Source organism: Brachionichthys hirsutus, chromosome 4 (assembly GCF_040956055.1).
Source record: "Brachionichthys hirsutus isolate HB-005 chromosome 4, CSIRO-AGI_Bhir_v1, whole genome shotgun sequence".
NCBI classification, from domain to species: Eukaryota; Metazoa; Chordata; class Actinopteri; order Lophiiformes; family Brachionichthyidae; genus Brachionichthys; species Brachionichthys hirsutus.
In genome coordinates, this window is record NC_090900.1 from 509,560 (window position 1) to 534,762 (window position 25,203).

Here is a 25,203-nt window from a genome sequence, read left to right on the forward strand (position 1 = left end):
ATCATATATTAGACTAAAACCCTTCAAAACATTGCTTCTAATTTATTTTACAATCACCATAGCTGTGATTACAAAGGGAAATGTGTGATATTTGGAATTTGAATGTAGACGAGTAGAAGAAAAATATATTGTAATGCCTCGTTCGCTAACCGGAACCAATGTTCTGCCACAAAGGTTCCACCCGGAAAGGTTCTTTTGTAGTACTTGCTACTAGCTGGTACCGGAAGATAAACACAATCTGTTCGACATGGCGGAGGTAAGCTAGCTCTGTCTTCTGACGTTACTCCGCATCTGTCGGTGCCGTGAAAGGAATGGATGTGTGTGTTATCACGTGTTCTCGGCGTGTTGGCGTGCGTGTCGGAGAAAGCGAGAGGAATTAGCCGCGCTAGCCGCGCTAGCAGCGCTAGCAGCGCTAGCAGCGCTAGCCGCGCTCTGGCGTTCACCAGGAATAGGTGCTTAATTACTAGCATGCCAGCATGTTACAGGAGGTAATAACATCAGAGCACACGAAGAAGATGAATTACCGATTAATCTGCGACGATATATCAATATGTGTGTGCCAGATGTACATGAACATGAAGTATGGCTTATAGAAAAATCCTCCCCTCAAGTTCAAATTAACTAAGCAAAATCAATCAAAAAAAAAAGGAAGTTAAATAAGAGCTAAAAAGGAAAAGATACACGGAAAAACTGAGCAAACTTTAAACTACAGACATTTGTTGGGGTGCTACGGTCATCCAAGGGGGGGGGGGGCAGCACCAAGCCTCCCCACACACCCCATCAGCACATTCATTGAGGATTTTCACTTTGTTTGCATTTGGGAGATTACAGAAATTAATCATTCAAGGATTTTCACAAATCACTTAATTAAAATATATATATATTGAAAATCTTACAAATGTACTGTAAATACCTTGTTTGGTATGATTACATGTCATCTTATTATTTAAACAGGGCCTTGAAGCCAAATTGAGTAAATGTACTGTTTCTTAAGTGGCCATTTGAGCTTATTAATGCGATACTTAAAAGTTGATTGCAAGAAGCAGAATCCTTTTTGGTTGTTCTTTTTAAAGCTACAGATGGTAAAGATCTGTTTCCTGTTTAGAGTAAAACCTTTTACAATAATCTCAACATTAATACACTTTACAAATGATCTTTTCTTTGGACATTGTGAATAAATTGCCAGTAAACAAATAATCATCTAAGATTAACATTCATGAAAAGTAAGAAAAACCTGTTAAAAATTGATAATCAAATCATGTGTATGGATTACTATAGAATTGAGTAAAAATTACATGCATTTGATAATAGTTCTTATTAAACACTAGTTCTATGGAACCGTACATGTAAATGAAGTATGTGATTCTCCAGAGAAATATACATGATTTGTACTCCTGTTTCCTCAGACCCACAGCCTGCAGGACATGAGGCAGCAGGCAGCCATTTCTGCCAAAGTGTTCCTTCAGAGGGATTACACCAACGGCACCGTGTGCCGGTTCCAGACCAAGTTCCCCCCCGAGCTGGAGACCCGGGTAGGAAACGCTGCACCGCCTGGATTGATTGTTGGGTCAAAAGAGAAGTAGAGGAAGCTTCAAACATCTTTCCTTGCCGGTCCGAAATCCAAAGATTTTAATCTGAAAATCAGGAATTCATATATTTGTTGTGAAAAAGCATCGGCCCTGCTCCTGATTTTTAAGTGAGTTTCTCCTGAACAGCTTCACCAAAGCTAAAAATACACATTTAAATGATTTCAGCATATCCTGCAGCCCTGATCCAGAGCAGCATGTCTGGTTCATTGTTATGAGCAGCAGCCACGTCTGAGGGCTTCCTCCGTTGCTGTACAGCTGCTCCTCAATGCGCCTCATGTTTCCCGTCAGAGGGAGGCCCGGTGCCGCTCCCGGCGGGAAGAGGGTGAAGGGCGCTGGTCTCTCGTGGAGTTCATGTCTAGAACCTTTGCTGTGTCAATAAAGTTCAGGAAGATGAGCATGAAAACAATGGTGGTTAAAAAATACAGCGTTCAGCCAGTGTGTATGCGTTTCAGCGAGTGAAGCATCAGCATGGGTACGTAGAGGACACGCCCACGCCAGGGAAGGGTTGCCTTCCAGCAGGAAACGCTTCGTTCAAACGCCGCAGATAAGTCTTCAGCTACAGTCTCACGGTAGAGCGATCGCCGTTTGGCGCTGGGAAGTCAGGCACCGATGCTTCCAAAGAGCAGCTCCACAACACCAGAAGCTCCCACTGGTGCTTTATTGGCACTTAATTGGGTGGTCTATGTTCCTGCTAGGATTCAGCACACACACACACACACACACAGAGAATGCTGGACGAGTGGAGCATGCTTTCTCTCTGGGACGTCAAAGCACATGGACTTGGGTGTTATTGGAAAAAGCTGATATGTTATTGTGTTTTACGTCGGGCCCAGTTCCTGTTCTAAATACATGCTGTCTACCTGGAGCCCGACTAAACCCCACGTGCAGACTGGCAGGTAGTTTGAGTAACTTCAGGGTGCTGACGCTGCATGGTCGAGCGATCCGGATACCCGTCTGGATACAAAAATAATCTGGAGCGCGGTCATAAAGGGGTCCGATCTGAACCATGATGAAAAATGACTTCTGGATCTGATCAGGAACAAATATTACATTTTAACATTAAACCCATTTATGTATTCAAAGATCGGTTAAAAATAAACATCAACTCTGATTCACTTTGACTTTTCATGTTCCTGGTATCTTTATACACAGCATAAAGATACCAGGAACAATCTAGAACCTTCTGGTGCTGATCCAGATCACCGTGTGGACGGTGCAGATCCAGTTAGGAGGGGAACGAGCTGCTTGGGGGAGGTCTGTGCTCTCTGAGTGCTTCTCTAGTTCTTAACATTATTATTTCTGTATAAAATAGGCAACACGTTTCTTTGAATAGGGACAACACAACTAGTTTCCAGCTATCTTTCTTCGCTGACACGCAGCGGGGGCCTGAAGACCGATTGGGTGTGTTGGTGTGTTAGAACCGCTCCAGGTTCTACTAACGCTGGAAGCAAGGCAGGAGCACCTGAATGTTCTCAGGATGCAGCAGGATGTTTCATGGCTCGCTAGGTTGGTAGCATCGATGTGTTCCCCTTCTTATTTTTGGTGCTCTTTCATGGTCGATGCTGCCATTGAACTGGGAAAGCTTCCAAAGCCGCTCCATGCAGTTCTTGTGATGGAGACCTCTGGCCTGAGTCTAACGCCTGGGTTCACATTTTGTTTAACAATTAAGAGAAAGTCTTCCTCCCTTCAATCTGTAAACTCTTTTTCGACTTGATTTCTCATCTTTCATTTTTGGAATGTTGACGTCATGGAAAGATGCTCGGAATAATGTGGTTTCAGCGGCGGCCTCTGACTTGGAAAATGAGGAGAACAAAGGTCGGGTACCGAACACACTCGAGACCACTGGTGTGTTGGAGCTGCTGGTTGCATTCCTGGCAGCTCCTGGCAGCTCCTGGCAGGCCCATCTGGCCTGGGGCTCCTTCTTCCTCTCACTATTACACAGAGATCATCATCATCATCATCATCATCCACTCTGTCTGACGGTCAAAGAGCCAGCAGTTCTCCACCCTCCACCAGTCTTGCCTGTGGCAGGCCGCTGGAATGCTGGAGCGTTGCTGGAGCGTTGCTGGAGCGTTGCTGGGGCGTTGCTGGAGCGTTGCTGGGGCGTTGCTGGAGCGTTGCTGGAGCGTTGCCGGAGCGTTGCCGGAGCGTTGCCGGAGCGTTGCCGGGGCGTTGCCGGAGCTTTGTTGGAGCGTTGCTGGAGCGTTGCTGGGGCGTTGCTGGAGCGTTGCTGGAGCGTTGCCGGAGCGTTGCCGGAGCGTTGCCGGAGCGTTGCCGGGGCGTTGCCGGAGCTTTGTTGGAGCGTTGCTGGAGCGTTGCTGGGGCGTTGCTGGGGCGTTGCTGGGGCGTTGCTGGAGCGTTGCTGGAGCGTTGCCGGATCGTTGCCGGAGCGTTGCCGGAGCGTTGCCGGGGCGTTGCCGGAGCTTTGTTGGAGCGTTGCCGGAGCGTTGCCGGAGCGTTGCCGGATCGTTGCCGGAGCGTTGCCGGAGCGTTGCTGGCTTGATTCTCAGCCCGTGTGCAGTCTGCAGAGCATCCCAGGCATATGCTCATCTTAGTCGAGGTGTGCCACTGGAGAAGGAGAAAGCATCGAGACCCGTTCCTGTGTTCTGCTTCCAGCATCCTGTCCTGTCTCCTGTCGGCTAATACGTGGAAACATTCACAGAGCATATGGCCACGGCATCTTAAGCATTCCAGGAGGTGTTTCCGATGTGGGAACGAGGCCCAGCACTCCCTGATGCATGACCAGTCCAAGAAAATGCAGCTGGGAAGAATGGGAGAACACAATCTGGCGCTAACAAGAATCAAATATCCCAGCGGGGCAGGACGCCCTCACACACTCCTGTCTCCGTGCAAGGCGGCGTGCCTTTTACAACGACGCGAGCCCCTCATGTCGTTGTGACGTGTCCTTGTGCTTTAGATCGACAAGCAGCGGTTTGAGGAGACGGTGCAGACGCTGAACAACCTGTACGCTGAGGCGGAGAAGCTGGGAAGCCAGTCTTACGCCGAGGGCTGCCTGGCGTGCCTCACAGCGTACGCCGTCTTCCTGTGTGTGGAGACGCACTACGAGAAGGTGAGCCTCATGTCGTTAGGCCGTTACTCATCCATTTCTGATTGCTTGATGCGGTTCACAATGTTCAGATTTAACAACAGGCTCAGAAGGCCTTCTGCCACGGCCTGAAGCTGGCATGATGGGACCTTTGTGAGTGCTTTCTAAACCAGGGCGCAGATGACCATGACCTTTACCGGTGGGAGGGTCAGAGTGGGTCAGAGAAGCCGGGCTCGTTCCGGGAGCACCGATGCTGTGGAGGATCTTCCGTCTGTGCCCTGGTTCACAATTTCAGATGCAGCTCCAGATCAAAGACTTGCTGTTTAGACATCCTCTTGATCTTGTTCTTCATCTTTTCGTCTTCGTCATACTGCTGCCTCAGATGGAGATGTTCCTGTTCATTCGATGCCTACGTTTTGATCACATGACATCATCATCATGCTGAAGATCACACTCGTTAGCATTTTTCAGGGTTTTCCAAGTTGTGGTACTAATTCTATTTCAATGAACCCTTTGAAGCTTAGAAACATCATTTTATTGTTGAGGTGCATTCTCCAGGATTGAGTGTTAATGATGTAACGGAACGTGGAGATCTTTTTTGTTCCCCTATAAGGAGGCCGCCGTTCATTGCGTTTCACTCTAACCCACAAGCAGCAGATCGCGCTGGCTCTGCAGAGGCATCCCGGTGGGATCAATGCTAGCTGCCTGCTAGCCCGAACACGAGCAAACTGTAAAACCACTTCCAAGAATCCAAGCATGAGACTGGCATGGTCACAAAATGTGCTTCAGTTCAACATCCAGCCGGGATTTAAAGGTCTGACAACCCAGCTAGGATTTGTTTCATCAAACACAGAGTGACTCATAGAGAGCACAGACCTCCCCCAAGCAGCTCGCCCCCCTCCCAACTGGATCTGCACCGTCCACATGGTGATCTGGATCAGCACCAGAAGCTTCTAGATTGTTCTTGGTGTCTTTATACTCCAACCAGTGAATCAGAGCTTATTTTATTTTTAACTGATTCTTGAATCCATAAATGGGTTTAATGTTAAAATGTAATATTTGTTCCTGACCTCATTCTGGATCAGAACCAGATTAAATTCGGTGGAGAGATAGAGACCCCCCCCCCCCCCCCTACATGACTGTGTCTCATTCCATTAACATTATTCAATAATCAACCGCGACATTGATGAGCACATTCTGAAGCTCCACTGACTGCAATGTTACCGAACGTTTCAAAGTGAGCCGGATAAATGTATTCAATTACGACCTGGGCGACATGTTAGCATCATGCTAGCCCCACAGCAAAGCAGTCATTCATCTTCTGAACCGCTTTGTCCGTCAACGGAACCTATCGCAGCAGTGAATGGGCGAGAGGCGGGGCACACCCTGGACAAGCCGCCGGTTCATCACAGATACACCTATTCATGATCACAGGAGTTTCTCTTTGATCTCAAGAGAAATCATTGTGTCTGCTCATGCCTGCTTGCATGTTCTTTCAATAACGATAGCGTTCTACGTTACATCTGTAATCTGTAACACATCTGTGGTCCGCTTTTTACAAATCACTAATGAGTTGAAAAGCATGTCCAGTATTATAATGAAAACCAGAGGTTCAAGGTGGGGGGCTCGCCTCCACGGGGGTCCCTGCAGTCTGACTGGAATCCTTAGTGTAAAATTCCAAGTGCGTGTGGTTCGGTTCAGATCGGTCCGATCCTCAAAACCAGTAACTTCAGTATTTATAGTCGTAGTGTGTTGTGCTGTTGAGATTTATTTCAACCATGTCAGGCTGTCTTGACTCAATCGTTGAAAGTCGACGGGATCAAACTTGTCTGAGGGGCGGTCCAAATTCTCAGACTTGTATGTAACGTCAAGCACCAGCTGTCCCAATCTAGAATCCTTCATGTCTTTCAGGACTTCCTCCAGATTCTCTCAGCGACGGTCGTTTCCACACCGAATGTTGTCGCCAAGTTTAACCATCGCACTAAACTATGTGGTCGAAAGCACGCCGACAGAACAGAACCCTTTCTCGGGTGGGGTCTGGTCTGGTTTGTTGGTCCAGCCATTTGGAGACACCGACCTGAGGCGTCCTTGAACCGGTGCAGATTGTCTCTCCTGCAGGAATAATCAATCAATCACACCGATGCTGAGCTTCGGGTTTCGGCTAAGTGGTGGCTGAAAACCGGATGCGTCGTTTATTTGGCGTGTTCATCCAGAAGCATGCAGCGGAGCCGGCTGAAGGCAGCCCCGGATCAGCGGTCGAGTCACCGTGTAGATCGATAGCTAAACGCTCCCTCCGTGATAAACGGGATAAACGCTCCCTCCGTGATAAACGGGATAAACGGGATAAACGCTCCCTCCGTGATAAACGGGATAAACGTGATAAACGGGATAAACGGGATAAACGGGATAAACGGGATAAACGGGATAAACGGGATAAACGGGATAAACGCTCCCTCCGTGATAAACGGGATAAACGGGATAAACGGGATAAACGGGATAAACGGGATAAACGGGATAAACGGGATAAACGGGATAAACGGGATAAACGGGATAAACGGGATAAACGTGATAAACGGGATAAACGTGATAAACGGGATAAACGGGATAAACGGGATAAACGGGATAAACGTGTCTGAGACGGTTTGCTGTCCATTTTCAGGTTTTAAAGAAGATTGCTAAATACATCCAGGAGCAGAACGACAAGGTCTACGCTCCCCGGGGCCTCCTGCTCACCGACCCCGTCGAGAGAGGTCTTCGAGTCGTATCCTGCTCTTAAAGGTCTGCGTCCAGGAAGCGCGGTTTGTTCTGGGCGCTCCGCCCCAGCCGATAAATAAATAAACAAAGGCAAACAATTGTCCAATCCCTGGATTGGTTTCAGGCATTTATGTCACCCCGTTTGGGGAACGCAGTGCAAACAATGGTCAGCGTAAACTTGAATCTCCGATTTCCTCCGTTACAAACAAATCAGAAGCGCAGTCTGTTTTTACATGAAACCATCTGGTTACACAGAACGCAGATGTGTGGGGAGCAGGAACGGGATGTTGAATCACTGGCTAACTTTAGCTTGTTAAGCATTATAACGACACCGCAACGTCTGAGTAGAACGAGGAGGTTTCACAATAATCTAATCGATGAAGTGATTTACAGGCCCTCTGGATAAAAATGGAACGCGCCGGGGCGGGGAGTTACAGGAAATCCAGCGCCGTAAAAGCACCGGATCAGAGTTAATATGCGATCCATAGCATCTGCGTAAAATCAGCGTCTGTTGGGGTGACTCAACAGCTCAGCTAATGGTGAGTTTAGGGGTAACAAAATATGAGTGAGATTGTTCCCAGCTGAGCTCTGCCCCCCCCCCCCCCCCTCGGGCTGCTGGGTTTACAGGACTGACAGTGATCTGGATCATTTCTCTGACACTCTGGGACGGCTGCACGCTGCTGGGTGGGGGGCTGCACGCTGCTGGGTGGGGGGCTGCACGCTGCTGGGTGGGGGGCTGCACGCTGGTGGGTGGGGGGCTGCACGCTGGTGGGTGGGGGGCTGCACGCTGCTGGGTGGGGGGCTGCACGCTGGTGGGTGGGGGGCTGCACGCTGGTGGGGGAGGGGCTGCACGCTGCTGGGTGGGGGGCTGCACGCTGGTGGGTGGGGGGCTGCACGCTGCTGGGGGAGGGGCTGCACGCTGGTGGGGGAGGGGCTGCACGCTGGTGGGTGGGGGGCTGCACGCTGGTGGGTGGGGGGCTGCACGCTGCTGGGTGGGGGGCTGCACGCTGGTGGGTGGGGGGCTGCACGCTGGTGGGTGAGGGGCTGCACGCTGCTGGGTGGGGGGCTGCACGCTGCTGGGTGGGGGGCTGCACGCTGCTGGGTGGGGGGCTGCACGCTGCTGGGTGGGGGGCTGCACGCTGGTGGGTGAGGGGCTGCATGCTGGTGGGTGGGGGGCTGCACGCTGGTGGGTGAGGGGCTGCACGCTGCTGGGTGGGGGGCTGCACGCTGGTGGGTGGGGGGCTGCACGCTGGTGGGTGGGGGGCTGCACGCTGCTGGGTGGGGGGCTGCACGCTGGTGGGTGGGGGGCTGCACGCTGCTGGGTGGGGGGCTGCACGCTGCTGGGTGGGGGGCTGCACGCTGCTGGGTGGGGGGCTGCACGCTGCTGGGTGGGGGGCTGCACGCTGGTGGGTGGGGGGCTGCACGCTGGTGGGTGAGGGGCTGCACGCTGCTGGGTGGGGGGCTGCACGCTGGTGGGTGGGGGGCTGCACGCTGCTGGGTGGGGGGCTGCACGCTGCTGGGTGGGGGGCTGCACGCTGCTGGGTGGGGGGCTGCACGCTGGTGGGTGGGGGGCTGCACGCTGGTGACAGGCGAGCGAAAGGTTCTTGAAATGGTTCTAAAATGTAGGAGGCGGTGGAAAGAATGACGGCTGCTATTTTAAGAGCCTTTTCTGTTAACGTGGAAAAATAAATCTCCAGTCTCAGAATGAGTTTAGTAAAATGAGTTAAATGAGTTAAATGAGTTAAATGAGTTAAATGAGTTAAATGAGTTAAATGAAGCGCCATGAAGGGCTTTTCCTTGATTGAACCTTTTCAGATTGAAGTCACCGTCTTTGAAGACAGAAGCCTGACCAGATAGAAACGGCCACGGTGAGTTCCTGATGAACACACACACACACACACACAGACACACACAGACGTACACACACACACACACACACACTTATTGTTTGTGTGATATGAGTCTGTCTCATGCAGCGTTACAGGCTTTATAACTGCATTCCGAGTGCAACACTGTGACTCTCTTCACTTAGCCCAGCTAGCATGCACGTCGTAGCGTCGGTGTCCTGAGCACTCAACAAGGCAAACGTGATTCAGTCCTTGCAGCCCAACGGAATAAGACATCAAAGCTCATTTTCATGGTGTCATCCTACCATGCGCCGGGTCCAAAGCATGCAGACACACACACACACAGACACACACACACACACAGATGTACACACACAGACACACACAGACGCACACACACAGACACACACAGGGCCCAGTCCAGTGCGTCTGAGCGAACACACGCACTCCCTGAGCAGACCCTCGGACAAATGAGAGCAACATCATAACAAGACATTTTACGTTGAACGCACTTTATATTTGAAAGCAAACCTCAAAGTGCACATGAGTATAAAAAAACACAAAAACAAGAGATAAAATCAACAAATAAAACAGAGAAAGTAAACAAGCAAAGGAGGAAGGGTGTTAACTGGATGATGAGGAGTATATAGTTTTCTTTATATTGGTTTATTAATGCAAGTATTTATGTTGAATATTTTGCTATAAACTATACTATACTTTGCTATAAAGTATTCCACTTCGTCCTACTCCTTTTTCAAACTATGTGCTGCGTTTCGTTATGTCTTTTGTTTTGTTTTTATCAGTATTTCTTTCTTTTGTATGTACAAATACTTACATATTTTTATACATGTTCTAAAATAAAATTCATTCATTCATTCATTCATGTGTGCACTGTGGTCGGGAGAGAGTCCTGGAAAATACAGTAAACAGTAGTCCCTCGATATAATGCGGTTCATCTTCCTCGCTGCGTCGCAGAGTTTTTAAATTACATTTTGCATGTTTTCTTTTTCTGTACTTGAACATTAAACGTGTTCTGCATCCTGATTGGCTAAAGGACTGTACTGTGCCGCTGTCAATCAATCTCCTCGTGTCTCCTGTACAGTACAGAATGCTCAACTAGCCAAATTGACATCAGCAGTGTGACTGATGTAGAGTACTCTACTGTACTGTGTACTGTACAGTATACTATACTGTACTGTATACTGTGCTGTACAGTACAGTATTTGCAAGACCCACAATGCCGATGAAACGTTCTGCGCCGACAAAGGCTCCTGTGCTCGCACCCAAAAGGCAGAGGAAGACGCTAACGCTAAAAAAGGAGGAAGATAACACAAGAACGACAGCAGCAATACGTTGTTTTTTTGTTTGTTTGTTTTTTGAACATAACGAAACATAATCTGAGACAGGTGAGCAAGTAATGATCTAAAATAATGCACAAAAACAATATATTCATATATTATAATAATGAAAATAAAGTGTATTACTAATAAAGATATATTAAGAAAAATACAATTAAATAAACATTAAATAATAATAAAAATAATAATAATAACTAAAAATAACTCACACAGTAATGACCTCCAGAATGTGGGTTCTGCAGAACAGCCTCACACTTTAATGACCTCCAGAATGTGGGTTCTGCAGAACAGCCTCACAGTAATGACCTCCAGAATGTGGGTTCTGCAGAACAGCCTCACACTTTAATGACCTCCAGAACGTGGGTTCTGCAGAACAGCCTCACTTTAATGACCTCCAGAATGTGGGTTCTGCAGAACAGCCTCACAGTAATGACCTCCAGAATGTGGGTTCTGCAGAACAGCCGCACAGTAATGACCTCCAGAACGTGGGTTCTGCAGAACAGCCTCACACTTTAATGACCTCCAGAATGTGGGTTCTGCAGAACAGCCTCACACTTTAATGACCTCCAGAATGTGGGTTCTGCAGAACAGCCTCACAGTAATGACCTCCAGAATGTGGGTTCTGCAGAACAGCCGCACAGTAATGACCTCCAGAATGTGGGTTCTGCAGAACAGCCTCACAGTAATGACCTCCAGAATGTGGGTTCTGCAGAACAGCCTCACACAGTAATGACCTCCAGAACGTGGGTTCTGCAGAACAGCCTCACACTTTAATGACCTCCAGAATGTGGGTTCTGCAGAACAGCCTCACACAGTAATGACCTCCAGAATGTGGGTTCTGCAGAACAGCCTCACATTAATGACCTCCAGAATGTGGGTTCTGCAGAACAGCCTCACACAGTAATGACCTCCAGAACGTGGGTTCTGCAGAACAGCCTCACACTTTAATGACCTCCAGAATGTGGGTTCTGCAGAACAGCCGCACAGTAATGACCTCCAGAATGTGGGTTCTGCAGAACAGCCTCACAGTAATGACCTCCAGAATGTGGGTTCTGCAGAACAGCCTCACACAGTAATGACCTCCAGAACGTGGGTTCTGCAGAACAGCCTCACACTTTAATGACCTCCAGAATGTGGGTTCTGCAGAACAGCCTCACACAGTAATGACCTCCAGAATGTGGGTTCTGCAGAACAGCCTCACATTAATGACCTCCAGAATGTGGGTTCTGCAGAACAGCCTCACACAGTAATGACCTCCAGAACGTGGGTTCTGCAGAACAGCCTCACACTTTAATGACCTCCAGAATGTGGGTTCTGCAGAACAGCCTCACATTAATGGCCTCCAGAATGTGGGTTCTGCAGAACAGCCTCACTTTAATGACCTCCAGAACGTGGGTTCTGCAGAACAGCCTCACACTTTAATGACCTCCAGAATGTGTGTTCTGCAGAACAGCCTCACAGTAATGACCTCCAGAACGTGGGTTCTACAGAACAGCCTCACATTAATGACCTCCAGAATGTGGGTTCTGCAGAACAGCCGCACAGTAATGACCTCCAGAATGTGGGTTCTACAGAACAGCCTCACATTAATGACCTCCAGAACGTGGGTTCTGCAGAACAGCCTCACACTTTAATGACCTCCAGAATGCGGGTTCTGCAGAACAGCCTCACAGTAATGACCTCCAGAACGTGGGTTCTGCAGAACAGCCTCACACTTTAATGACCTCCAGAATGTGGGGTCCGCATAACAGCCTCACAGTGATGACCTCCAGAATGTGGGTTCTACAGAACAGCCTCACAGTAATGACCTCCAGAATGTGGGTTCTGCAGAACAGCCTCACACATTAATGACCTCCAGAATGTGGGTTCTGCATAACAGCCTCACAGTAATGACCTCCAGAATGTGGGTTCTACAGAACAGCCTCACAGTAACGACCTCCAGAACGTGGGTTCTGCAGAACAGCCTCACACTTTAATGACCTCCAGAATGTGGGTTCTGCAGAACAGCCTCACACTTTAATGACCTCCAGAATGTGGGTTCTGCAGAACAGCCTCACATTAATGACCTCCAGAATGTGGGTTCTGCAGAACAGCCTCACAGTAATGACCTCCAGAACGTGGGTTCTGCAGAACAGCCTCACAGTAATGACCTCCAGAATGTGGGTTCTGCAGAACAGCCTCACACTTTAATGACCTCCAGAATGTGGGTTCTGCAGAACAGCCTCACACTTCCCTGCCAGTGCAGCAAAGTCTGCTGCTCCAGACTCAGAAGTCAGAGCTCAGTGCCTCGACGTCCTCCTTCATCCTCTGGAAAACGTGCGCCGTTCAAACAAGAAAGCATCCCCCCCAGTCTCCCCGTTTCTTCGGTTTGCGCTCCAGCTAAAGAGTCGCATCTCCTTTCCACTCTGGAGTGCTGAGATGACGTCACCGCCCGTTCGCTCTGTCATTATTATAACGCGTCTTCCCTCCACATCGGACACGCTTGACGTAGTCGGTCAGATATATGAGGCACGTGTCAGTGGAGTGGGATGTTCTGAAGCCTGATTGGAATTCAAAGAGCAGGCTATGCTCGGCGAGGTAGCGGTTGATTTGCTCCTGGATTATTCTCTCCATAACCTTTGAGATGGAACAAAGGATGGAAACAGGGCGGTAGTTGCCAGGTTCTAATTTGTTTCCTTTTTTATACAGAGGGATAACCCGCGCCGTCTTGAATTCCTGTGGGACGTGGCACTGATTGATGGATAAATTTATCAGATGGGTTACCACGGGGGCGATAGAGACAGCTGCGTCTCTGAGGAACCGGGTGGGTATGTGGTCGAGGCCCGTGGCCTTGTTAGGTCAAAGGGCAATTAGTTGTTTTAGCACATCAACGGTAATTACAGGTGTGAAAGAGAAAGTGTCCTTTTTAGCACCTAGCTTCTCATAGCTGTCTCACAGCAAGAAGGTTCCGTGTTTGATTCCTTTCTGTGCAGAGCTTGCATGTTCTCCAGCTGTTTCCCACCACAATTAAGTGAACGTGTCACTCCGAAATAGTCCGTGCGGATGTGTGCATGAATGGTTGTGTGTCTGTGTGGACCTCGCCTCTAGCCCGTAGCCGGCTGGGATAGGTTCCAGCAGAACTTGTGACCTGTAACTTTGGATAAGCAGCTGAATGAATGAATGAATGACACATTCATTGATTCACTCAATTATCATTTGTCCTCAACCTTATGCAGGACTGTTTTGAGCACACGGACTGGGAGGTATTCAAAGAGGATGCAGATTTTGAGGAGTACACGTCATCTGTGCTTTCCTATGTTCACTTCTGCACTGATGCTGTCCTTCCCACAAAGACGATCACGGTTTTCCCGAACCAGAAACCGTGGGTGGACAGCACGGTGCGGCTTCTGCTCAGAGCCCGGGATGCAGCCTACAGAGCAGGAGACCGGCTGGCCTATAGCAGGGCACGGAGTGAGCTAAAAAGAGGCATCAAGCAGGCAAAGCACAGATACAAGCAGCGCATTGAGGAGCACTTTGAGAACAAGAACCCACGTGACATGTGGAAAGGCATCAGGGCTGTGACGGACTACAAACGCAGGGAGCAGCACGCCAGCCACGACTCCACCCTGCCTGACACCCTGAACAGATTCTTCTCACGCTTCGACTCTCCGAGCAGCAGAAGGTCTGTGGATCTGCCCCAGCCTGAGGTGCAGCATCAGCCGCTCGTCCTGCAGCTGCACCAGGTCTCCTCAGCCCTGAGGAGGATCAACATCAACAAGGCTGCGGGACCAGATGGCGTGTCAGGCCGGACACTGAAGACGTGTGCTGACCAACTGGCAGGGGTTCACCTGGACATCTTCAACCTGTCCCTGCAGCTGTCCACCGTCCCTGCCTGCCTTAAGTCCTCCATCATTGTGCCGGTACCCAATAAATCATCCATCTCCTGCCTCAACGACTACCGCCCTGTTGCTCTGACTCCGGTGGTGATGAAGTGCTTCGAGAGGATCCTCCTTAAACACATCAAGGACGCCGTCCCTGCTGGCTTGGACAGCCTGCAGTTCGCCTACAGGGGGAACCGCTCCACGGAGGACGCCGTCTCGCTGACACTTCACTCGGCCCTGACTCACCTGGAGCAGCCTAACACCTACGTCAGGATGCTGTTTGTGGACTTCAGTTCAGCTTTTAACACCGTCCCGCCGGACATGCTGGCTCTGAAGCTCCACAGCCTGGGACTGTCTCCACCGCTCTGCTCCTGGGTCAGGGACTTCCTCAGCAACCGGCCCCAGGTGGTGAGGATAGGAGACACCACATCCTCCCCTCTGATCCTGAACACTGGGACCCCCCAGGGTTGCGTTCTCAGCCCTGCTCTGCATCCACTCCACAAACATGGTTGTGAGGTTTGCTGACGACACCACTGTGGTGGGTCACATCTCCAACAACGATGAGACCCACTACAGAGAGGAGGTCCAGAACCTGATGCTGTGGTGCTCGAGGAACAGCCTTGTTCTGAACACCAGCAAGACCAAGGAGGTCATAGTGGACTACAGGAGGTCCAGGAAGACTGAACACGCCCCCCTGTGCATACGAGGGGAAGCAGTGGAGCGTGTGGAGAACATTAAATTCCTGGGCATCCACATCTCCTCTGACCTCTCCTGGACACTCAGCACCAGACACCTGGTGAAGAAGGCCCAGCAACGGCTCTTCTTCCTCAGGAAGCTGAAGCGGGCTGGACTCTCCTCTGTGCTGCTTGAAGACTTCTACCGGGCCACGATAGAGAGCATCCTGTGTCTCAGTGCGACCGTGTGGGACGGCAGCTGCACGGCGCAGGACAGGAAGGACCTATCCCGGGTGGTGAGGACAGCTCAGGGGATTGTGGGTCACCGTCTGCCTGATCTGGACTCTGTTTACACCTCCAGAGTCCAGAGGAGGGCCAGACGCATCGCCACAGACCCCACCCACCCGGGCCACAGACTGTTTGTCCCGCCCACAGACCCCACCCACCCGGGCCACAGACTGTTTGTCCCGCCCCCATCAGGGAGGCGGTTCAGGACAATAAGAAGCAGCACAGCGAGGCTCAGGAACAGCTTCTTCCCCCGAGCTGTGAAAGCAGTCGTTCCCTTGTAGTGATCTGGGACGCTTTATGCCGGTCCTGTTGCTGCTGCTGCTATTCTGCACTCCTGCCTGTGATTCTCACTCTCTCTCTGTGTATATATTGTTTCTTTAAGAGAGATAATTTAGTTTTTGATTTTGATTATGTTATGATGTGTGCCTTAAGCCGTGGGCCTTCTCACGATTTTATTATGTACGCATAATGATAATAAAGCATCTTGAATCTTGGTAGCTCCTTAGTTCAGGCGACTCGGCATCACCTTGACTTCTGCTGTTGTACCACGTACACCTACGTTTGTTGATCCGTTTTCTAATCTCCACAACCTCAACTCAGGAGAGTGATTTCTCATATGAACGTATCCTCCAATATTTTTTACATAATTCCAACATTAGGGTAATTTTTATGTGAGGATCTGTATTAGACCCGGCCCCATTTACTTTATACGTTGTGCCAGAAATTACTTTGAATCAGCTATTGTCCAACCAAAACAAAAAAAGACAAACAAACCTGGGCCTGATCTCACTCTTCTGGATAATTATTGTCAATTTCCCTCCCCTCACCTGCCGGTCGATCTCCGTTCCTACCCTCACCTGCCGGTCGATCTCCGTTCCTACTCTCACCTGCCGGTCGATCTCCGTTCCTACCCTCACCTGGGGGTCGATCTCCGTTCCTACCCTCACCTGCCGGTCGATCTCCGTTCCTACCCTCACCTGCCGGTCGATACAAGTACCTGGGAACTGTGATCGATTATAAGCTGAAGCATGACCAAAACTCTTCTGCAATCTGCAAAAAGGGTCTGCAGATACTCCACTTTCTGCGCAGACTGAACACTTTTAATGTGGACAAAACTTTGATGGTCTTATTTTATAAATCTTTTATCGAGTCCATTTTAACCTTCTGTATAATTTCCTGGTATGGAAATCTCACAGTGCAAAACAAAATCAGTTTGTCCAGCATTGTGAAGGTAGCGAGTAAAATCATTGGCTCACAGCAGCTTTCCTCGGCTGAAATCTTTGACCGGCAGGTGTTGCGGAAGGCACGGTCGATTCTGTCCACCTCGGATCACCCTCTCTTGGAGGAGTTTGTTCTCCTACGCTCTGGGCGGAGATACAAGCTCCCCAGGATAAAGAGCAATAGATTTAAATTTTCGTTTGTCCCAAGTGCAATAAATGTTCTTAACCTGCACTAACCTTCACTTGTCTGCACTGCTAAGCAGCACTTTATTCATTAGGGCCTCCATCCCAGAGATAGGACAGATTTATTTTTTATTTTTTTAAGGTTGTTTTTATTGTTGTTTTACTTTACATGTTCCATGTCGTCCTGTGGTATTATTGTTGTTGTTGTGACCTCTGCTGCAAAGCAAATTTCCCCTTGTGGGACAATAAAGCTCTGAACTGAACTGAACTGAACTGAACTGAACTGAACTGAACTACCCTCACCTGGGGGTCGATCTCCGTTCCTCCCCTCACCTGCCGGTCGATCTCCGTTCCTACCCTCACCTGTCGGTCGATCTCCGTTCCTACCCTCACCTGGGGGTCGATCTCCGTTCCTCCCCTCACCTGCAGGTCGATCTCCGTTCCTACCCTCACCTGCCGGTCGATCTCCGTTCCTACCCTCACCTGCAGGTCGATCTCCGTTCCTACCCTCACCTGGGGGTCGATCTCCGTTCCTACCCTCACCTGACGGTCGATCTCCGTTCCTACCCTCACCTGCCGGTCGATCTCCGTTCCTACCCTCACCTGGGGGTCGATCTCCGTTCCTACCCTCACCTGCAGGTCGATCTCTGTTCCTACCCTCACCTGCAGGTCGATCTCCGTTCCTACCCTCACCTGCCGGTCGATCTCCGTTCCTCCCCTCACCTGCCGGTCGATCTCCGTTCCTACCCTCACCTGTCGGTCGATCTCCGTTCCTACCCTCACCTGGGGGTCGATCTCCGTTCCTACCCTCACCTGCAGGTCGATCTCCGTTCCTACCCTCACCTGGGGGTCGATCTCCGTTCCTACCCTCACCTGCCGGTCGATCTCCGTTCCTACCCTCACCTGCCGGTCGATCTCCGTTCCTGCCCTCACCTGCCGGTCGATCTCCGTTCCTACCCTCACCTGCCGGTCGATCTCCGTTCCTACCCTCACCTGCCGATCGATCTCCGTTCCTACCCTCACCTGTGGTCACGAGCTTTGGGTAGTGACCCAAAGAACAAGGTCGTGTTGAGCGCAGCCCGGTGAGATGGCTTGAGCATCTTATTTAGGTGTCCGGGAGGGGGGGGGGGGGGATGCAGGATTCAAAGCATTTTTATTCCGTCATCGCGCCGTGTGTGTCAAACGCCCTTCACGTCTCTTTACCATGGTAGCGCTGCTGCGTGCGTGCTCGCTGTGAACGTACTTTTGCTTCCGGGTTCAGAGAGTTTCTGACAAAGCTGAGACAGAAATGAGGGACGCTGTCCTGCAGCATCTGCTTGAGACAGAAATGAGGGACGCTGTCCTGCAGCATCTGTTTGAGACAGAAATGAGGGACGCTGTCCTGCAGCATCTGTTTAAGACAGAAATGAGGGACGCTGTCCTGCAGCATCTGTTTAAGACAGAAATGAGGGACGCTGTCCTGCAGCATCTGTTTGAGACAGAAATGAGGGACGCTGTCCTGCAGCATCTGCTTGAGACAGAAATGAGGGACGCTGTCCTGCAGCATCTGTTTGAGACAGAAATGAGGGACGCTGTCCTGCAGCATCTGTTTAAGACAGAAATGAGGGACGCTGTCCTGCAGCATCTGTTTAAGACAGAAATGAGGGACGCTGTCCTGCAGCATCTGTTTGAGACAGAAATGAGGGACGCTGTCCTGCAGCATCTGTTTAAGACAGAAATGAGGGACGCTGTCCTGCAGCATCTGTTTAAGACAGAAATGAGGGACGCTGTCCTGCAGCATCTGTTTGAGACAGAAATGAGGGATGCTGTCCTGCAGCATCTGTTTAAGACGGAGATGAGGGACGCTGTCCTGCAGCATCTGTTTGAAACAGAAATGAGGGACGCTGTCCTGCAGCATCTGCTTGAGACAGAAATGAGGGACGCTGTCCTGCAGCATCTGTTTGAGACAGAAATGAGGGACGCTGTCCTGCAGCATCTGTTTAAGACAGAAATGAGGGACGCTGTCCTGCAGCATCTGTTTAAGACAGAAATGAGGGACGCTGTCCTGCAGCATCTGTTTGAGACAGAAATGAGGGACGCTGTCCTGCAGCATCTGCTTGAGACAGAAATGAGGGACGCTGTCCTGCAGCATCTGTTTGAGACAGAAATGAGGGACGCTGTCCTGCAGCATCTGTTTAAGACAGAAATGAGGGACGCTGTCCTGCAGCATCTGTTTAAGACAGAAATGAGGGACGCTGTCCTGCAGCATCTGTTTGAGACAGAAATGAGGGACGCTGTCCTGCAGCATCTGTTTAAGACAGAAATGAGGGACGCTGTCCTGCAGCATCTGTTTAAGACAGAAATGAGGGACGCTGTCCTGCAGCATCTGTTTGAGACAGAAATGAGGGATGCTGTCCTGCAGCATCTGTTTAAGACGGAGATGAGGGACGCTGTCCTGCAGCATCTGTTTGAGACGGAGATGAGGGACGCTGTCCTGCAGCATCTGCTTGAGACAGAAATGAGGGACGCTGTCCTGCAGCATCTGCTTGAAACAGAAATGAGGGACGCATTCCTGCAGCATCTGTTTGAGACAGAAATGAGGGACGCTGTCCTGCAGCATCTGTTTAAGACAGAAATGAGGGACGCTGTCCTGCAGCATCTGTTTGAGACAGAAATGAGGGACGTGTCCTGCAGCATCTGCTTGAGACAGAAATGAGGGACGTGTCCTGCAGCATCTGCTTGAGACAGAAATGAGGGACGCTGTCCTGCAGCATCTGTTTGAGACAGAAATGAGGGACGCTGTCCTGCAGCATCTGTTTGAGACAGAAATGAGGGACGCTGTCCTGCAGCATCTGTTTGAGACAGAAATGAGGGACGCTGTCCTGCAGCATCTGTTTGAGACAGAAATGAGGGACGCTGTCCTGCAGCATCTGCTTGAGACAGAAATGAGGGACGCTGTCCTGCAGCATCTGTTTAAGACAGAAATGAGGGACGCTGTCCTGCAGCATCTGTTTAAGACAGAAATGAGGGACGCTGTCCTGCAGCATCTGTTTAAGACGGAGATGAGGGACGCTGTCCTGCAGCATCTGTTTGAGACGGAGATGAGGGACGCTGTCCTGCAGCATCTGTTTAAGACAGAAATGAGGGACGCTGTCCTGCAGCATCTGTTTGAGACAGAAATGAGGGACGCTGTCTGCAGCATCTGTTTAAGACAGAAATGAGGGACGCTGTCCTGCAGCATCTGTTTAAGACAGAAATGAGGGACGCTGTCCTGCAGCATCTGTTTGAGACAGAAATGAGGGACGCTGTCCTGCAGCATCTGTTTGAGACAGAAATGAGGGACGCTGTCCTGCAGCATCTGTTTGAGACAGAAATGAGGGACGCTGTCCTGCAGCATCTGCTTGAGACAGAAATGAGGGACGCTGTCCTGCAGCATCTGCTTGAGACAGAAATGAGGGACGCTGTCCTGCAGCATCTGCTTGAAACAGAAATGAGGGACGCTGTCCTGCAGCATCTGTTTGAGACAGAAATGAGGGACGCTGTCCTGCAGCATCTGTTTAAGACAGAAATGAGGGACGCTGTCCTGCAGCATCTGTTTAAGACGGAGATGAGGGACGCTGTCCTGCAGCATCTGTTTGAGACAGAAATGAGGGACGTGTCCTGCAGCATCTGTTTAAGACAGAAATGAGGGACGCTGTCCTGCAGCATCTGTTTGAGACAGAAATGAGGGACGCTGTCCTGCAGCATCTGTTTGAGACAGAAATGAGGGACGCTGTCCTGCAGCATCTGTTTGAGACAGAAATGAGGGACGCTGTCCTGCAGCATCTGTTTGAGACAGAAATGAGGGACGCTGTCCTGCAGCATCTGTTTGAGACAGAAATGAGGGACGCTGTCCTGCAGCATCTGTTTGAGACAGAAATGAGGGACGCTGTCCTGCAGCATCTGCTTGAGACAGAAATGAGGGACGCTGTCCTGCAGCATCTGTTTGAGACAGAAATGAGGGACGCTGTCCTGCAGCATCTGTTTAAGACAGAAATGAGGGACGCTGTCCTGCAGCATCTGTTTGAGACAGAAATGAGGGACGCTGTCCTGCAGCATCTGCTTGAGACAGAAATGAGGGACGCTGTCCTGCAGCATCTGCTTGAGACAGAAATGAGGGACGCTGTCCTGCAGCATCTGCTTGAAACAGAAATGAGGGACGCTGTCCTGCAGCATCTGTTTGAGACAGAAATGAGGGACGCTGTCCTGCAGCATCTGTTTAAGACAGAAATGAGGGACGCTGTCCTGCAGCATGTGTTTAAGACGGAGATGAGGGACGCTGTCCTGCAGCATCTGTTTGAGACAGAAATGAGGGACGTGTCCTGCAGCATCTGTTTAAGACAGAAATGAGGGACGCTGTCCTGCAGCATCTGTTTGAGACAGAAATGAGGGACGCTGTCCTGCAGCATCTGTTTGAGACAGAAATGAGGGACGCTGTCCTGCAGCATCTGTTTGAGACAGAAATGAGGGACGCTGTCCTGCAGCATCTGTTTGAGACAGAAATGAGGGACGCTGTCCTGCAGCATCTGTTTGAGACAGAAATGAGGGACGCTGTCCTGCAGCATCTGTTTGAGACAGAAATGAGGGACGCTGTCCTGCAGCATCTGCTTGAGACAGAAATGAGGGACGCTGTCCTGCAGCATCTGTTTAAGACAGAAATGAGGGACGCTGTCCTGCAGCATCTGTTTAAGACAGAAATGAGGGACGCTGTCCTGCAGCATCTGTTTAAGAAGGAGATGAGGGACGCTGTCCTGCAGCATCTGTTTGAGACAGAAAAGAGGGACGCTGTCCTGCAGCATCTGTTTGAGACAGAAATGAGGGACGCTGTCCTGCAGCATCTGTTTGAGACAGAAATGAGGGACGCTGTCCTGCAGCATCTGCTTTAAACAGAAATGAGGGACGCTGTCCTGCAGCATCTGTTTGAGACAGAAATGAGGGACGCTGTCCTGCAGCATCTGTTTAAGACAGAAATGAGGGACGCTGTCCTGCAGCATCTGTTTAAGACGGAGATGAGGGACGCTGTCCTGCAGCATCTGTTTGAGACGGAGATGAGGGACGCTGTCCTGCAGCATCTGTTTAAGACAGAAATGAGGGACGCTGTCCTGCAGCATCTGTTTAAGACAGAAATGAGGGACGCTGTCCTGCAGCATCTGTTTAAGACGGAGATGAGGGACGCTGTCCTGCAGCATCTGTTTGAGACAGAAATGAGGGACGTGTCCTGCAGCATCTGTTTAAGACAGAAATGAGGGACGCTGTCCTGCAGCATCTGTTTGAGACAGAAATGAGGGACGCTGTCCTGCAGCATCTGTTTGAGACAGAAATGAGGGACGCTGTCCTGCAGCATCTGCTTGAGACAGAAATGAGGGACGCTGTCCTGCAGCATCTGTTTGAGACAGAAATGAGGGACGCTGTCCTGCAGCATCTGTTTAAGACAGAAATGAGGGACGCTGTCCTGCAGCATCTGTTTGAGACAGAAATGAGGGACGCTGTCCTGCAGCATCTGCTTGAGACAGAAATGAGGGACGCTGTCCTGCAGCATCTGCTTGAGACAGAAATGAGGGACGCTGTCCTGCAGCATCTGCTTGAAACAGAAATGAGGGACGCTGTCCTGCAGCATCTGTTTGAGACAGAAATGAGGGACGCTGTCCTGCAGCATCTGTTTAAGACAGAAATGAGGGACGCTGTCCTGCAGCATGTGTTTAAGACGGAGATGAGGGACGCTGTCCTGCAGCATCTGTTTGAGACAGAAATGAGGGACGTGTCCTGCAGCATCTGTTTAAGACAGAAATGAGGGACGCTGTCCTGCAGCATCTGTTTGAGACAGAAATGAGGGACGCTGTCCTGCAGCATCTGTTTGAGACAGAAATGAGGGACGCTGTCCTGCAGCATCTGTTTGAGACAGAAATGAGGGACGCTGTCCTGCAGCATCTGTTTGAGACAGAAATGAGGGACGCTGTCCTGCAGCATCTGTTTGAGACAGAAATGAGGGACGCTGTCCTGCAGCATCTGTTTGAGACAGAAATGAGGGACGCTGTCCTGCAGCATCTGCTTGAGACAGAAATGAGGGACGCTGTCCTGCAGCATCTGTTTAAGACAGAAATGAGGGACGCTGTCCTGCAGCATCTGTTTAAGACAGAAATGAGGGACGCTGTCCTGCAGCATCTGTTTAAGAAGGAGATGAGGGACGCTGTCCTGCAGCATCTGTTTGAGACAGAAAAGAGGGACGCTGTCCTGCAGCATCTGTTTGAGACAGAAATGAGGGACGCTGTCCTGCAGCATCTGTTTGAGACAGAAATGAGGGACGCTGTCCTGCAGCATCTGCTTTAAACAGAAATGAGGGACGCTGTCCTGCAGCATCTGTTTGAGACAGAAATGAGGGACGCTGTCCTGCAGCATCTGTTTAAGACAGAAATGAGGGACGCTGTCCTGCAGCATCTGTTTAAGACGGAGATGAGGGACGCTGTCCTGCAGCATCTGTTTGAGACGGAGATGAGGGACGCTGTCCTGCAGCATCTGTTTAAGACAGAAATGAGGGACGCTGTCCTGCAGCATCTGTTTAAGACAGAAATGAGGGACGCTGTCCTGCAGCATCTGTTTAAGACGGAGATGAGGGACGCTGTCCTGCAGCATCTGTTTGAGACAGAAATGAGGGACGTGTCCTGCAGCATCTGTTTAAGACAGAAATGAGGGACGCTGTCCTGCAGCATCTGTTTGAGACAGAAATGAGGGACGCTGTCCTGCAGCATCTGTTTGAGACAGAAATGAGGGACGCTGTCCTGCAGCATCTGTTTGAGACAGAAATGAGGGACGCTGTCCTGCAGCATCTGCTTGAGACAGAAATGAGGGACGCTGTCCTGCAGCATCTGTTTAAGACAGAGATGAGGGACGCTGTCCTGCAGCATCTGTTTGAGACAGAAATGAGGGACGCTGTCCTGCAGCATTTGCTTGAGACAGAAATGAGGGACGCTGTCCTGCAGCATCTGTTTGAGACAGAAATGAGGGACGCTGTCCTGCAGCATCTGTTTGAGACAGAAATGAGGGACGCTGTCCTGCAGCATCTGCTTCAGACAGAAAAGAGGGACGCTGTCCTGCAGCATCTGTTTAAGACAGAAATGAGGGACGCTGTCCTGCAGCATCTGTTTAAGACAGAAATGAGGGACGCTGTCCTGCAGCATCTGTTTAAGATGGAGATGAGGGACGCTGTCCTGCAGCATCTGTTTGAGACAGAAAAGAGGGACGCTGTCCTGCAGCATCTGTTTAAGGCGGAGATGAGGGACGCTGTCCTGCAGCATCTGTTTGAGACAGAAATGAGGGACGCTGTCCTGCAGCATCTGCTTGAGACAGAAAAGAGGGACGCTGTCCTGCAGCATCTGTTTGAGACAGAAATGAGGGACGCTGTCCTGCAGCATCTGCTTGAGACAGAAATGAGGGACGCTGTCCTGCAGCATCTGTTTAAGACGGAGATGAGGGACGCTGTCCTGCAGCATCTGTTTGAGACAGAAATGAGGGACGCTGTCCTGCAGCATTTGCTTGAGACAGAAATGAGGGACGCTGTCCTGCAGCATCTGCTTGAGACAGAAATGAGGGACGCTGTCCTGCAGCATCTGTTTAAGACAGAAATGAGGGACGCTGTCCTGCAGCATCTGTTTAAGACGGAGATGAGGGACGCTGTCCTGCAGCATCTGCTTGAGACAGAAATGAGGGACGCTGTCCTGCAGCATTTGCTTGAGACAGAAATGAGGGACGCTGTCCTGCAGCATCTGCTTGAAACAGAAATGAGGGACGCTGTCCTGCAGCATCTGCTTGAGACAGAAATGAGGGACGCTGTCCTGCAGCATCTGTTTAAGACAGAAATGAGGGACGCTGTCCTGCAGCATCTGTTTGAGACAGAAATGAGGGACGCTGTCCTGCAGCATCTGTTTGAGACAGAAATGAGGGACGCTGTCCTGCAGCATCTGTTTAAGACAGAAATGAGGGACGCTGTCCTGCAGCATCTGTTTAAGACGGAGATGAGGGACGCTGTCCTGCAGCATCTGTTTGAGACAGAAATGAGGGACGCTGTCCTGCAGCATCTGTTTAAGACAGAAATGAGGGACGCTGTCCTGCAGCATCTGCTTGAGACAGAAATGAGGGACGCTGTCCTGCAGCATCTGTTTAAGACAGAAATGAGGGACGCTGTCCTGCAGCATCTGTTTAAGACGGAGATGAGGGACGCTGTCCTGCAGCATCTGCTTGAGACAGAAATGAGGGACGCTGTCCTGCAGCATTTGCTTGAGACAGAAATGAGGGACGCTGTCCTGCAGCATCTGCTTGAAACAGAAATGAGGGACGCTGTCCTGCAGCATCTGCTTGAGACAGAAATGAGG

General features: G+C 50.4%; 1 protein-coding gene across 1 annotated transcript in view; it reads left to right on the top strand.

The window, feature by feature from the left end:
- The first annotated feature begins 226 nt into the window (after positions 1–226).
- Positions 227–25,203, top strand: part of LOC137917977 (golgin subfamily A member 7-like) — a 33,537-nt gene continuing 8,560 nt past the window's right edge. Inside the window, exons 1-5 of the mRNA XM_068760719.1 lie at positions 227–256; positions 1,407–1,532; positions 4,507–4,659; positions 7,295–7,396; positions 9,205–9,257. Coding sequence (XP_068616820.1) covers positions 248–256; positions 1,407–1,532; positions 4,507–4,659; positions 7,295–7,396; positions 9,205–9,246 — 432 coding nt within the window. The 5' untranslated portion in view covers positions 227–247 and the 3' untranslated portion in view covers positions 9,247–9,257. The remainder of the gene's footprint in view (positions 257–1,406; positions 1,533–4,506; positions 4,660–7,294; positions 7,397–9,204; positions 9,258–25,203) is intronic.